Source organism: Triticum dicoccoides, chromosome 6A (assembly GCF_002162155.2).
Source record: "Triticum dicoccoides isolate Atlit2015 ecotype Zavitan chromosome 6A, WEW_v2.0, whole genome shotgun sequence".
Classification (NCBI taxonomy): domain Eukaryota; kingdom Viridiplantae; phylum Streptophyta; class Magnoliopsida; order Poales; family Poaceae; genus Triticum; species Triticum dicoccoides.
This window is the reverse complement of record NC_041390.1, coordinates 69281431-69294490: the sequence shown is the minus strand read 5'-3', so window position 1 is coordinate 69294490 and position 13060 is coordinate 69281431. Positions and strand designations below refer to the sequence as shown.

The window sequence follows — 13060 nt, the reverse complement described above, 5'->3', positions numbered from 1 at the left end:
TTATATTGTACTGCGTACAACATTTGTGCTGGTTCTTGTAATTTTGAAGCTGGCAATTTTCTATTAACTGTAGCGAGTGTACCAGTGAGCTACTGTATGAGTCGCAGAACATGTACTGCGAGCGACCCACGCTCCGTCGGCTTTGCCTTTGTAGCATGGATGTCGCAGGTTAGTTTCATTGCCAGCCAGCCCAACGGCAACATCTGCCCATGGCGCCAGGGAGACACTTTAGACCTGCAGCTGGTGCCGCCGTAGCTGTGCAGTCAGCTCCGAGTCATCACATTCTTGTCAACCGTGCTCAATACCAACCATGTCTTCCACTTGAAAACTTTGATCACTTCCCGAGAGGCATGAAAGATTGTTCCACTAGTTTTTTTTTTTTTTTGAGTTTCATTGTTCTAACCATTTTCTAAGTCGGATGTATTTAGAAGATGCCGGCATACATGCACATACACTACTAACCTTTTTTTGAATTGGTTGTACTTAGACAGATGCCCACATACACACACATACAATATACTCCCTCCTTTTCTAAATATAAGTCTTTCTAGAGATTTCAATATAAATTACATACGGATGTATATAGACGTAGTTTAGAGTGTAGATTCACTAATTTTGCTCCGTATGTAGTCCATATTGGTCAATCTCTAAAAAGACTTATATTTAGGAATGGAGGGAGTACATAGGATGTTCTAACTTTTTTCTGAATGGATGTACACAGACATATTTTTTACATAGTACAATTACAGATGCTCATACACATGCACATACACTCATTTTTATAAAGGTACGCACACACACCAGTGTCAAGTCTAGGACAACCTTGATGGGCTAGTTCCACCATAAGGAAGCTAACCATTTGAGTTATGCTCAGTTCGCGCATATGGACACATTTTAGTGTGTTTGTTCAGTCCATTCAGTTCGTATGTAGTTTATATTGAAATACTTAAAACATCTTATATTTATGAATAGAGAGAGTAATTAGTAACGTGATTTGAACTAGATAAACCAACTATGAAAACAGCCATGGTCCAAGTTAAAGTTAGGAGCGGTGCAGCTACCATGGTGCCTGAAATAGTGGGAGAGCCTCGTGGGGAAGGGGACGCCCATGGCGGGCCGGGGCCATGCATGCACCAACGAACTCTACCTAGCATTCGCCATTCCCCGTCCCCACCCTTCTTCTTCCCCTCTCCATTTCACCCTCCCCGCAAGGCCGTCTCCCTGGTACGTACGTAGGTAATTCACCTGTCGATCCGTGTAAATTCGGTTCTTGTTATCTCTTCTCCGTCGATCCAGGAAACTAATTGCTGGCGATGGCCGGCGGTGGTTGATCGTTCAGGACAGTGGTGGTGCAGCGGCGCTCGCTCGCCCGGCCGGCCGCCGTCCCCGCTAGCTAGCTAGCCGGTGTGATCGATCCACGAAATAAGGCGACGACGACCGACACCCCCGCCGCCCCATGTCCGCGACGCCCGACGCGGCGGCGGATGGCGCCGCCTCGACCCCGACCTCGCGGGCGCCCGGCATGGCGTCGTCGGCGTCGCTCCGGCACCGCGCCATGAGCGCCTCCTCCAAGATGCTCCGCAGCTCGCTGAGCCGGCGGTCGGGGCGGCAGCGCAGCAGCAAGGTGATGTCGGTGGCCATCGAGGACGTGCGCGACGCCAAGGAGGCGGCCTCCGTGGACGCGTTCCGGCAGACGCTGGTCCTGGAGGAGCTCCTCCCGGCGCGCCACGACGACTACCACATGATGCTCCGCTTCCTCAAGGCCCGCAAGTTCGAGATCGACAAGAGCAAGCAGATGTGGTCCGACATGCTCAACTGGCGCAAGGAGTTCGGCACCGACACCATCATGGAAGTACGTAGCGTAGCGTGCTCCATTAGATACCCATCCATCACCGTCTTCTCCGGAAAATTAATGGGAGATGAATGCAACTATTAATTCGAGGTACGCACGCACGCAGGATTTCCAATTCGAGGAGGTGGAGCAGGTGCTGGAGCACTACCCGCAGGGGCACCACGGCGTGGACAAGGACGGCCGGCCGATCTACATCGAGAAGCTGGGCGCCATTGACACCACCAAGCTGCTGCAGGTCACCAGCATGGACCGCTACGTGAGGTACCACGTGAGGGAGTTCGAGAGGGCCTTCGCCCTCAAGTTTCCGGCCTGCTCCATCTCCGCCAAGCGCCACGTCGACCAGAGCACCACCATCCTCGACGTCTCCGGCGTGGTAACTAATTAACTGCTCATCATCCATGCCTAGCTAGTTTCTTCAGCATTTTCATAGAGCTAGCAGCCACACTGGAGAAAAAGTTGATGTGACACTGTTGGGCATGTCGCAGGGCTACAAGAACTTCAACAAGGCTGCGAGGGATCTCATCGGCCAGCTCCAGAAAATCGACGGGGATAACTTCCCTGAGGTATACCATATATATATGATACGATATGCCGATGCGTGTGCAGTGATACTGCTCCATTGACGGCCCATGCTTCGGTATTGATTCTCTTTCAGAAATCTTAATGCTAACCGGCACAGACAATTTCATGTAAACCTGAGAATTAAACCCAATTTTATCGTGTACTCCCTCTGTAAACAAATATAAGAGTGTTTAGATCACTATTTTAGTGATCTAAACGCTCTTATATTTGATTATGGAGGGAGTACTTTTTATCTGTCTACAATTTGGTCAGCCTGTTTTGTTAGCAGATTTGTGCGCTCCCGGAAAAATAAAAATCAATGTTGTCAACTAGAAGTACTTGACGGAAAATTCTCTAGACAAGGGAATTCCGGGAAAAAAATTTATTGATTTACATGTTTGCCAAATATCTCTTCTTGGAAGGAAATGATGCTCGGCTGATGATTTTAACTGACGATGCAGACCCTGTGCCGGATGTTCATCATCAACGCCGGTCAGGGATTCAGGCTCCTGTGGAACACCGTCAAGTCCTTCCTTGACCCCAAGACCACAGCCAAGATCCATGTAACCCATCTCTTTTCACTTCATGTACTTTATCAGTCAGTCATCAGCTAATCTATATACTTGATCAAGATTTATAATCCCTTTTGTTCACGGTTCATGCCTCGGGGTTTAGGTTCTCGGCAACAAGTACCAGAGCAAGTTGCTGGAAGTCATTGATCCAAGGTTTGTCCTAGAAGTTCCCCTTTTTATACAGCAACTCTAAAAGGATTTTGCAAGTTGGCAGCACTGACAATTCAAATGAGATTGCTTTGCATTAGTATCAGCAGCATGCTGAAGTTGAACTCACTTTTTTTTTGTTCTTGTTCTGCGGGGTTCGACAGCGAATTGCCCGAATTCTTTGGGGGCACTTGTGTATGCGAGGGCGGAGGTTGCATGCGCTCCGACAAAGGACCGTGGAAGGACCCTGAAATCATAAAGGTTAATAATGGTTATTTTCCAACAATCGGAGTTCATACACGATGCGTGGGAATGAATATTTGCTAGTGCATACTTGCCAGTGAAAGTAGTAGTGATGCTACATTGCTACTACAGCTGAACCCACTCCTGAGCAGTACCATGAACATTTTGTGGTTTGATTCTTCAGATGGTGCAATGTGGCTTGGGGAGGTGCGGGATGAACAACTCGGACCCTGCCAGCGCCGAGGAGAAGACGATCACCGAGGACGATGCTGCGCCGGCTGTAAAGGTTGCCACGAGCTTTCCTACTCATATATGCAGGTTTTACCTAGCCTTTTTTTCCCGACATATCGCTCGCATCTCTGACGAACATCGCCTTTGCAGAAGCAAGAGTCGATGCGCCGTGACGGCGTCGACTCTCCTAAGGTGGCGCACGACAAGGTCGAACACCCGCCGCATATGGCTCCCCTCCATGAGGTGCCAAATGAAGAGGCCAAGGTGAAGGAATGTGTCTAACACCTAGCATTTGTCGGATTTGCTACAGTAGCGAGCCAGACAACATTGTTGGTCCCTTCCATGGTAGTAGTGCTAACTTGAATGTATGTAGCCTAATTCTGTTGCATCTCTGACCCAGGATTCGCAGGCTGCTCCTTCCGGTAACGAGGGGGGCTCCGCGCCCTACGACGAGCTCTTCCCCATGGCGGACAAGGGCATGGATTTCAACTGGAACGGCGAGATGAGCGCGGAGAAGCTCGCCATCGCGAGAGGTCAGCTCGGCCTTTGCACCCTTCAACCAAACAAACACTCCATGAAAAAGCAGATAGAGCTAATGGAATGAGGCGTTGGTTTGCGTGTGGTTCTGAACGAAGAGTGGGAATGTGTTTGGCATGGTGGCAGATATGTACGCGTCGCTGCCGGACGCGTACAAGCACGGCGACGCCGGGGACCGGCAGGTGGTGACGGGGTTCATGGCGTTCGTGATGGGGGTGGTGGCCATGTTCCGGGTGGGCAAGATCGCGCCGAAGCGCGCCATGGACGCGGCCATGGGCATCGCCACCATGGAGGCCATGGCCAAGAACCGCAAGCTCCTGCAGGCCCAGGGGCAGGGAGGGGGAGGCGGGGGCCCGGTCATGGTGGCGGGGGTGTCGACGGCGCAGTACGAGGCGCTGGCCAAGCGGGTGGGCGACCTGGAGGAGAAGGTGGCCGCCCTCGGGTCGCGGCCCACCGAGATGCCCGCCGACAAGGCGGAGCAGCTCGCCGCCGCCGCCACCCGGCTCGACGCCCTCGAGGCCGAGCTCGAGGCCACCAAGAAGGTAAGCTGACACAACACATGACATTGATTCAGGCAAGCACTCCTGTCTAGCCTTGTCTCCGTTAATGGTGGATCCATGTAACATTGCAGCTTCTGGAGACGTCGAAAGGGCAGCAGGAGGAGGTGCTGGCGTACATCGAGAAGAAGAAGAAAAAGAAGGGGATGGTAATGCCGGCACTCTCGCTCACTCGCTACTGTCAGCTTGAGCTTGTGGTAGCACCCATCTTATAAGCTGATTTCATTAAAGTTTTGTCTCCAACAGCAGAACCCGTTCCGTTGGTGAAGAAAAGAGCGCTGGCGAACGACGACCGGCGACCGCAGGCAGGGGGGAAGGGGGAGCAAAGCAAGAAAGGGAGAAGGATGCAGCAAAAAGGATGCATACATACATACATACATACATACATACATACAATCTGGAATGCCGAGGCTGAATTGTGTGTGGTACTGCCACATTAGGCCACAGGATTTTGTAATTTTGTTTTATCTTGGAAGCAGAGATCAAACTGTTTCATGTGAAATTAGCAGCAGCACTCCAAGCAAGCAGGTCCTAGCTATGCCGATCGCGTCTTGTCGAAACATATTTTGTGTGTGTAGAAGAATTGTACTGTATGTGTTTTGTCTTTATAAAGACTCTGCTCAGTTTTGCGCTTCTGAAGAATGATGTGTAACTGAAACGTGATGACACAAAATTGGTGATGCCTTGCAACAATCTGCCTGCAGCTGGACAAGGGTAGGAGGATTGTGGCACAATCTGCCAATAGCTGGACAATATGCTTGGTCTTGTTTCACCTGGTTAATTGCATCCCATGAAACTACAGATAGTTCAGCTAGCCTAGAGCTGCGTATTGTCAGGCTTGTGATGGTGATGGCACGGATAAACTGGAGTAAACAAATTGCAGAAACAGAATTCTGCCTGCAATCCTGTACTTATAAGACAGGCAGGCTGAAATGGGCAGGATTCAGCGCAAAAACACATTTTATTTATGTCAGGATTTTCTGTCCATTTACAAACCCATATGTCTGTCCTTTTCACATTTGTCAGGAAAACGAACGGATCAACCGTTTACATCATCTCAAACGCCATCTCCGGCATCTCAGAGAAAAGAAAACTGGAACCAAAGGGGGCTCTCTCTCTCTCTCCTTGTGTCCTAGTAGCAAGACATCGGCTTCTTCTTCTTTTTCTGCAACAGGAAGGTAGACATGACACATGAGAAACAGATCACGAGATGAAAAACAGTGAAAAGACTATTGCGTTATGCATTACAAACCTGGGCCTTGGCAATTGTCTTCCTGTCCACATAAGCAAGTAGTTCCTCTTGCCTGATAAGAGCCTCATGCAGGGCCTAGAAGAATTTTGAGAACACACAGGGTAAGCGACTGGCCAGTGAACTTCTTAATTAAACTAACCAAATGTCTGCATGACCAGTTGTGATTTCTAATGAAACAGTGAGCAACAAGCTATGGAATTACCTTCTTTGTTACAATGAGTTCGGCTTCCAGTGCATCCACGCGGCGGACAGCGGCATTAAGCAGCTCTTCTTTCTCGCAAGGCATTTCAGAAGGTTTTGCTTCAAGCGCATGAACCTTCGCTTCAAGCTCTGCCAGCCTTTGCAAGACTAACGAGAACAGGTCAGATTCAGCAAACCCAGGACCTGGTGACGGGGGGCGGAACTCCTCTTTTGGAATGCAGTCTTGATATACTGCAGAACTTTGTTCGTCTGACTCGTTTTTATCTGGCAATCTCTTTGTCGCAACATCTTTAACTGACCGAAGCAGCGTTACAATAGCAATCACAAAAGCCATCAGAGCTGGAATAATCTGATCCAAAGACCTGTTGGATGCCTTTGTGGTGGTAGCCAAAGAAGAGTCTACATTCAAGAAATAGCAAAAATATCAGGTTTTGGCAGTATCGGAGAACAGCCTTCAGATCCTGCAATTAAGTGACAAACAGATACCTTTGGGCGGGACAGGCGCCTTCCGAGGCAGTTCTCTCTTCCATGTTGCATCCACTGCTTTGTCAACAACAGGAACATCATATTCAGGCATACGGGTAGAAAAGCTAGTGGCCCTGATCATCTTGACCTGAAAGGCGAAAAGGCAAGTTCAAACCAGTGTAACACAATCCATATGCGTAACAGAGAAACAAGGAGAAGGGGCTTGTAAATTCTTTTTTTAACATGTGGAAATTTAAAAACAGCTAGCCAGGAAATTAGGATAGCAACAAAGTGAGTAGTGATTGGTTTTAGTTGTTTAGAACCTACTACTTTTTTTGTCTACCTAACAGGTTGTTTGATGGAGACAGGCAGTTCCAATTTTTTGTTTGCTATATGAAATGTAGTCATTATACAAATAGTTAAGATCAACCACCGCATACTGGTGGTTTGGAGCACAAGTAGTGCCATCAAATTTCAGTTCAGCTACCCTGATGAGTAGGCTGATTGACAATTGTATTTGAGTGATAGATCAATTGGCTGGTTCTTTGTTCGTAAGCAACTGCATCATAGCACAATGTAATCTAAACTACTGACCTCTTCACGAACTGGGGTCAACTTAGGATGGGAGATGTAACTTCTTAGAGCTTTGGGGGAAGTTACATCTTCCGCTTCAGATCCAGACTCCGCAGTTGATGTATCACTTCCACGTACCTGGCATTCCATGTTAAAACAAATTATATTCCCGCATATAGATCACTCAAGCATAGAACAAACAAATTGATTGTGAGACATACCATTTGGTACTTAGACTTGGGATAAGAAATAATAGTTTCCGTCCCATTGGAAACAGTTACAATCTGCCGAGCACACTGAGCCTCGCCATTAAGGACTTTCTGGTATCAGCGTATAATTAGCACATTAAAAGGGGAGATAATAAAGGAAAGTGACTAGTAATAGATACATGATTACCAGGAACCTAATAGGCCATACCTTCAGTATGTTTGCATCCTTCCATGGCCCTTTTTCAGCTTTGAGGCACCCTCCATATTCGGGACAGGTACAAGTGCCACCAAGAAATTCTGGCAATTCACTGATCAATTATCACAAATGAAAAATAATTAGAACAGAGTATTCATTAAAACAAGTCAAAGTATTACAAGAACAATACACTGAACGCAACTTACCTAGCATCAATTATTTCAAGTAGCTTACTTTGACACTTGTTCCCAAGTACCTGACGAAACACAATAGTACCTAGTAAATCAAGTGACTTCAGCATAAAAAAAGCAAGGTGTGGTCCGTGCAAATGCTTACATGTATCTTGGAAGTGGTTTTTGGGTCAAGGAAAGATTTCACGGTGCTCCATAGCATCCGAAAGCCCGGGCCAGCATTGACTATAAACATTTGGTGTAAAGTCTGCAACATAGAACAGAAAATGGTGGATATTTAACTCAGTAAATCACAATAAAACATGTGAATGCCGAACTATGCTTATCACAAGAGTAGGGTGGAAGTCCAGACCTCAGGGTAGTTATCGTTGTCAACTTTCTGCAGTCGCATAATTAATTCGCGTGCAGTTTTGCTGAAATTTTTCAAACCCTGCAAAGCAAGTACCGAGTTAGAACTAGTTAGTTGCCAGGCTTGTGCGAAAATGGACAAGTTGTGCAGACTAAGTCTTCGGAAACATACCACACCCTGAACATCCAGAATTGTTGTGCTCGAATTGATGTGTCTTTTAGCCGCAAGAGAGCATGCTGGAAATTTGATCAAGAAGCTCCTCTCAAATTCCTTCACATGGTACCTTACATATCTGTCCATAGTTGTCACATTCATAAGCTTGTTAGGGTCGACCTTTCCAAGCCTTTCGATATAAACAGGTCTCCCCTCTTTGTCAACGCCATGATAACCATGAGGATAGTATTCCAGAACAGTGTCCAACTCAGTGTAATCAAAATCCTACAGAGAAATGTGGCTCCAGCTGTTATTTATAGTCAAACAAAACAGAACTGTATTAGAACTTTAATTTCAGCTAGCTGACCTCAACAATTGTATCAGTACCATATTCCTTCCTCCATTGAAGCATGTCAGTCCACATTTGCTTTGCTTTCTCAATGTCAAATTTCCTTGCCTTTAAGAATCTAAACACAAAACATTTTAAATTAGCTTATAGACACCAGTGTGAGATAATATAGCAAACAAAGAAGAAACATGACAAGCTCATGTAACAGGGGTGCCATGATAAACAGGATTATACCTCAGCAGCATATGATAGTCATCATGCCTTGAAGGCAACAATTCGTCCAAAATTAGCGCCTGTCTAAATGCTTCTACCTCTTCCAGTTCCCCTAGATCACGCACATCTTCAATAGACACAGAGAGAACCCGACTGCCACTCTTCCTCCTGTTCTTTTTCTTTAAGGAATGCCTAAGCTTACTCGATGCATCTATAGCTTTCTTCTTCAAAGAGCCCATTCTTGTCTTCTTTTCATCTTCAGAGATTTCAAAATCTGATCTCCTCTCATATGATCTCCTGTCATCGTGACTTGAACAACCTTCAAAACCTGAGACTGAGACATCAAAAAGGTAAATAAGCCACCGGTCATGCCAAGTTCTCCAAATTGCAGCACTAATTTACTTTGATGCAACAATGACTGCTTGGCAGAAAGTAGCCACATTAAATTATACTACTCATCATACTTATGAGCATAGGTTTGTGACATTGGGTTTATCAAATGTTCTAAGCCCACCCTAGCATTAGAATTAGTAAACAAAGATCAATGTCATGACAAATTTTGAACAACATAAGCTTTGGCAATATCTTTGTTCTGAACAATGAACCCAGCTTACAAGCTAAGGTTCAAACAAGATAATTCAATGTTTATAACGTTACGTGGACAGATGATAACAGCTACAATTAGCATAAACACCGGCAGCTCAACTTCTTGCTAAGTTTCAGAAACAATGATAATAGCATCAAATGAACGGAATCATTAGCCATCTCCTTAATAACTTGATGGTGTGATATTTTGAGACGATGTTAGCGAAAAGGTCCAACCCCACAGGATAGATACATGTGCTCTTGATTACAAGGTCTAAGTCCGGTCCTCCACCAAATGAAACCAAACTACATTGGCATGTGCTTTATGCATTAAATTTTCTGGTGTTCTTGTCTACCAGATTATTGGTCACGAATTAGGTGACAGGTCAGGGCACCTTCTCCTCATAGCAGAAGGATTCCATCCCTTCTAGCCTAACAAGCTACTTGCCTCGAGGCGAAAATTACACAAGGATGTGGTAAGAAGTTTAAAGCGCCCACAAAAATCCAACCTAGCCTGGATGTTCCTGGCATAGGGAACTACGCCTGCAGCCAACGATGACCACAGCAGGCAGCAGCACCTGCGATGAGGCCAAATGGACGAGGTATTGAACAGGTCACCACCTCGCAGCCGCCAAACCCATCCTACGACCCGGCGCGTACATACGGCTCCAAACACGAGACGGCGGCGAAAAAACAACTATTCTAAGTCGGAACCCGGGGAACCCGCATCCAGCCGCCTGGGCGGCGCGGCTAGTCCAATCCTCCAAGGAAGGGACAGAGCTCACGCCGCGGATCACGGTAGCCTCGCGGGCACGGCGAGGCAACCCAAAGCGGGCGGCAATCGAACCAGCGCCGCGATAAATCCAGGAGTAAGAAGTTAACGGGGGCGGGCTCACCTGGGCGCGCGAGGCGATCGAGGTGGCCCGACATGGGCGCCGGATCCTCCGCTCCTCCTCCGGGGGCCAAACCTCCGAATCCTGAAACGGAAACCGCATTCCAGTCAGAAACCCTAGCGAAACAACCGCCCGCCCGCCGCGGGCGAGCCGAGCAGGATCCCCTCGTCCCGTTCCCGGCGGGGGATCTCGCCTCCGGGCCACCTCGCCTCGCCTCACCTGAGAAACGCCGGGGGTCGGGGAGCTCGCCGGCGATCGGGGCGGGCCGCGTGGTCCGAGGCGGGAATCCGAGGGATTTTTTTCCGCCTGGGGAGTGGCGCTGCGTGGGGGAGGCGGGACTGCGGGGGAGGGGATGGGTGGGAAGTGGGTGGGGAGTGGTGGTGGTGAAGGGAGCAGGGGAATAGAGAGGGGAAGGAGGAGGGGAAAGAGACGACGATGGTGTGGAGAGAGAGCGAGAGATAGAGAAAGGCGCTGGGGGAAGTGTCCTCGCCGATTCCTCCCGGAATTCGGTGGCTCCCTTTTTCCTTTAATCTTTGCTGTGTTCCGGGCCCGTTTCGCGTTTGGGCCCCTAGGGTTTGTGGGAATCGTGTCGCGAGTCCCCCCCTCCCGGCGGCTGATCTTTTCTCCGTTGCACGCCGCCGACGCCGGTGCTCCAGAGTATCTCTCCTCCGTTCGGATTCATTAGTCCCGTAGTATTTTTAGGTTCAAATTCAATCATGCACGTAGCTAGTAAAATGCTAATGCATAACACAAAAACTTATATTGTTAGATTCGTATTTGAACGTAATTTCCAATGATATTTTTTTTGTTACTTACAGCTTATATTTTATTAGTTACAGTCAAGATCAAAGTATGACCCAAAATACGAGTGGGACTAATAATTAGGGCGGGGTAGTATACTTGTACAACGGCAGACAGGGTCAATGCCATGTGTGCGTTTGTTTATACAAGTAGCAGTACTACTAGTATCCGGCTTCGCAAATTTGACTTTCAAATTGATCCGGAGCCTGATCGTGCTCCTTCAAAAGTCAAACTATGGTCCTATGTACGGTGTCGGACATAGTCAATGGCATGATGTATGTACTAGTATACGACTAGTTTTTGGCTTTGCAACTTTGACTTTCGAGTTAATTTCGAGTCACTCGTGCTCCTTGAAAATGACGTAGTCAACGTATAGTATACCACGTATAGCGCATGAGTGTTGGTAATAATGAAATAAGGTGCTCATCCCGTTGGGTTTTTATAGCCTCGCTTGGCTTATTGATGTGTCATGGAGTACTTGGAAAAATGAAGCCTTGAAAACCATGTTGCATGTGGGATAAGCAACTTGAATTTTATGAGAACAAAGTAGCGCGTGGTCGGTCTGATCTCCGAGACAAGGCATGGCGTCTAAAAGACGATGGGCGTGTTGTTCGGTCCATGGAAATAACGTGCTTAAGTGGGTTTTTTGTGAGGATTATATAATTTTCTGTTTGCATTTGATAGATTTATGCCAATCTTGATACTGGACAGTGCCCGATGTCAACATCAAGTAGTGTCGTTTTTTAGATGTCGATACTATGAATGTCTGATGAAAGTTATTTCATTGTGAATGTCTAACATGGCACGATTTTCACCCAAAAAATAATCTTAGAGGCATAGGTTTTAAAACCGGACTTCTTTTAAGCCCGGTAGACCATTTGAGCAATTGAACGCGAAAAAATTGTCAAACCGGTTGTTTTTTTAGAAAAAACTGATGAACCGGGCGGTTCACATAAAACAAGACGGTTCGATGTAGATTCCAGAAAAGCCCCTCGATTGACTCTCTTTTTTGCATACAAGCTAGCTAAGGGCAGCGTCAGTTAAGGGAAAAAATCCATTTTGGTAGGGTTTCGGCCGACTGGGAGCTTTCTTTCTCGATTTCGTCCATAGAGACAAACCCATCGGGAGCCGTCGCCCCCTACGCAACCACCTTTGCTCGGCAACGCAACACGGCGCCCCCGCCTCTCCCTTGCCGCTCCCACACCACGAGCCAGCAACTACATTTTTATCATGTATAGGAATTAGATATTAACATGTAGTTACTGGTTACACTGTCACGTGATTGCACATTTTTTATCTATTGAATGGTGTATTTATTGGTAAAATATGTATTAATTTATTACTTTAAAACTGACAATCGAACAAGTGAACCAGCAATTTGACCGGTAAAAACCTAAAACGCTAGCCTTGCCGGTTCGATTACTAGTTTGGTTTCTTACACTATGCTTGAAAGGCTTGATGTTGTTATTTCTCACAAGGGATTAACAAACGTGTTGACCCTACTATGTTCCATTTTAGGAGTATAGCCACCAGAAAGAATGTTTTAATGTACCATAATATTCTTCTCCCCTTTTGTGGCCAACTATGTAACAATTGTAGCATTCTAATTTAGGAATAGCAACCACAAGGTGCATCTTGCAATATCAATTTATTTCCTTCTATTATCTGGGCAACTTTGCATGTATAATTTTTTTTTCTCTATGACAACGTGTAAATGAATTGTTTCTCGTTGTCATACCTGAATATCCTTCAAAAGGTGTGCTACCTCTTTTAGCACTGGGTTGGTTTTCCCCGAAAAGGAAGGGATGATGCAGCAAAGTAGCGTAAGTATTTCCCTCAGTTTTTGAGAACCAAGGTATCAATCCAGTAGGAGGCTACGCGCGAGTCCCTCGCACCTGCACAAAACAAATAAATCCTCGCAACCAACGCA

General features: G+C 46.8%; 2 protein-coding genes across 3 annotated transcripts; one reads left to right on the top strand and one right to left on the bottom strand.

Annotated features, from left to right (window-relative positions):
- Nucleotides 1–1555: 1555 nt before the first annotated feature.
- Nucleotides 1556–5518, top strand: LOC119315011 (phosphatidylinositol/phosphatidylcholine transfer protein SFH12-like). 2 transcript variants are annotated; one of them, XM_037589681.1, is made up of 12 exons: nucleotides 1556–1852; nucleotides 1959–2225; nucleotides 2338–2415; nucleotides 2875–2976; nucleotides 3089–3138; nucleotides 3297–3393; nucleotides 3560–3661; nucleotides 3757–3870; nucleotides 4007–4139; nucleotides 4270–4685; nucleotides 4775–4849; nucleotides 4947–5518. In XM_037589681.1, the coding sequence occupies exons 1-12, from the start codon at nucleotides 1556–1558 to the stop codon at nucleotides 4965–4967; spliced, it is 1752 nt and encodes a 583-aa protein (XP_037445578.1). In that variant the 3' UTR covers nucleotides 4968–5518. The 2 variants fall into 2 exon arrangements, with proteins under 2 accessions (XP_037445578.1, XP_037445579.1); XM_037589682.1 differs by having other exon boundaries at nucleotides 1628–1852; nucleotides 4932–5518.
- A 124-nt stretch (nucleotides 5519–5642) lies between these two features.
- LOC119315010 (phosphatidylinositol/phosphatidylcholine transfer protein SFH6-like) lies at nucleotides 5643–10708 on the bottom strand. Its single transcript, XM_037589680.1, has 15 exons — nucleotides 10549–10708; nucleotides 10333–10413; nucleotides 8873–9185; nucleotides 8657–8756; nucleotides 8308–8574; nucleotides 8140–8217; nucleotides 7933–8034; nucleotides 7803–7852; nucleotides 7609–7708; nucleotides 7413–7511; nucleotides 7213–7329; nucleotides 6640–6766; nucleotides 6155–6552; nucleotides 5953–6027; nucleotides 5643–5865 (listed from the first exon to the last, which is right to left on the bottom strand). The coding sequence occupies exons 2-15, from the start codon at nucleotides 10364–10366 to the stop codon at nucleotides 5833–5835; spliced, it is 1893 nt and encodes a 630-aa protein (XP_037445577.1). The 5' UTR covers nucleotides 10367–10413; nucleotides 10549–10708; the 3' UTR covers nucleotides 5643–5832.
- Between the last annotated feature and the right edge of the window lie 2352 nt (nucleotides 10709–13060).

What these genes read in the sequence shown, in the direction of transcription:
- LOC119315010 (XM_037589680.1), bottom strand. Translation starts at nt 10,366, where the DNA reads ATGTCGGGCCACCTCGATCGCCTCGCGCGCCCAG. An exon ending in AGGATGCAAACATACTGAAG is followed by an intron (nt 7,512 to 7,608) that starts GTATGGCCTATT and finishes CGCTGATACCAG; the next exon opens with AAAGTCCTTAATGGCGAGGC. An exon ending in GGCGCCTGTCCCGCCCAAAG is followed by an intron (nt 6,553 to 6,639) that starts GTATCTGTTTGT and finishes TCTTGAATGTAG; the next exon opens with ACTCTTCTTTGGCTACCACC.
- LOC119315011 (XM_037589681.1), top strand. Translation starts at nt 1,556, where the DNA reads ATGAGCGCCTCCTCCAAGATGCTCCGCAGCTCGCTGAGCCGGCGGTCG. An exon ending in TGCCAAATGAAGAGGCCAAG is followed by an intron (nt 3,871 to 4,006) that starts GTGAAGGAATGT and finishes TCTCTGACCCAG; the next exon opens with GATTCGCAGGCTGCTCCTTC. An exon ending in AGAAGAAAAAGAAGGGGATG is followed by an intron (nt 4,850 to 4,946) that starts GTAATGCCGGCA and finishes TGTCTCCAACAG; the next exon opens with CAGAACCCGTTCCGTTGGTG.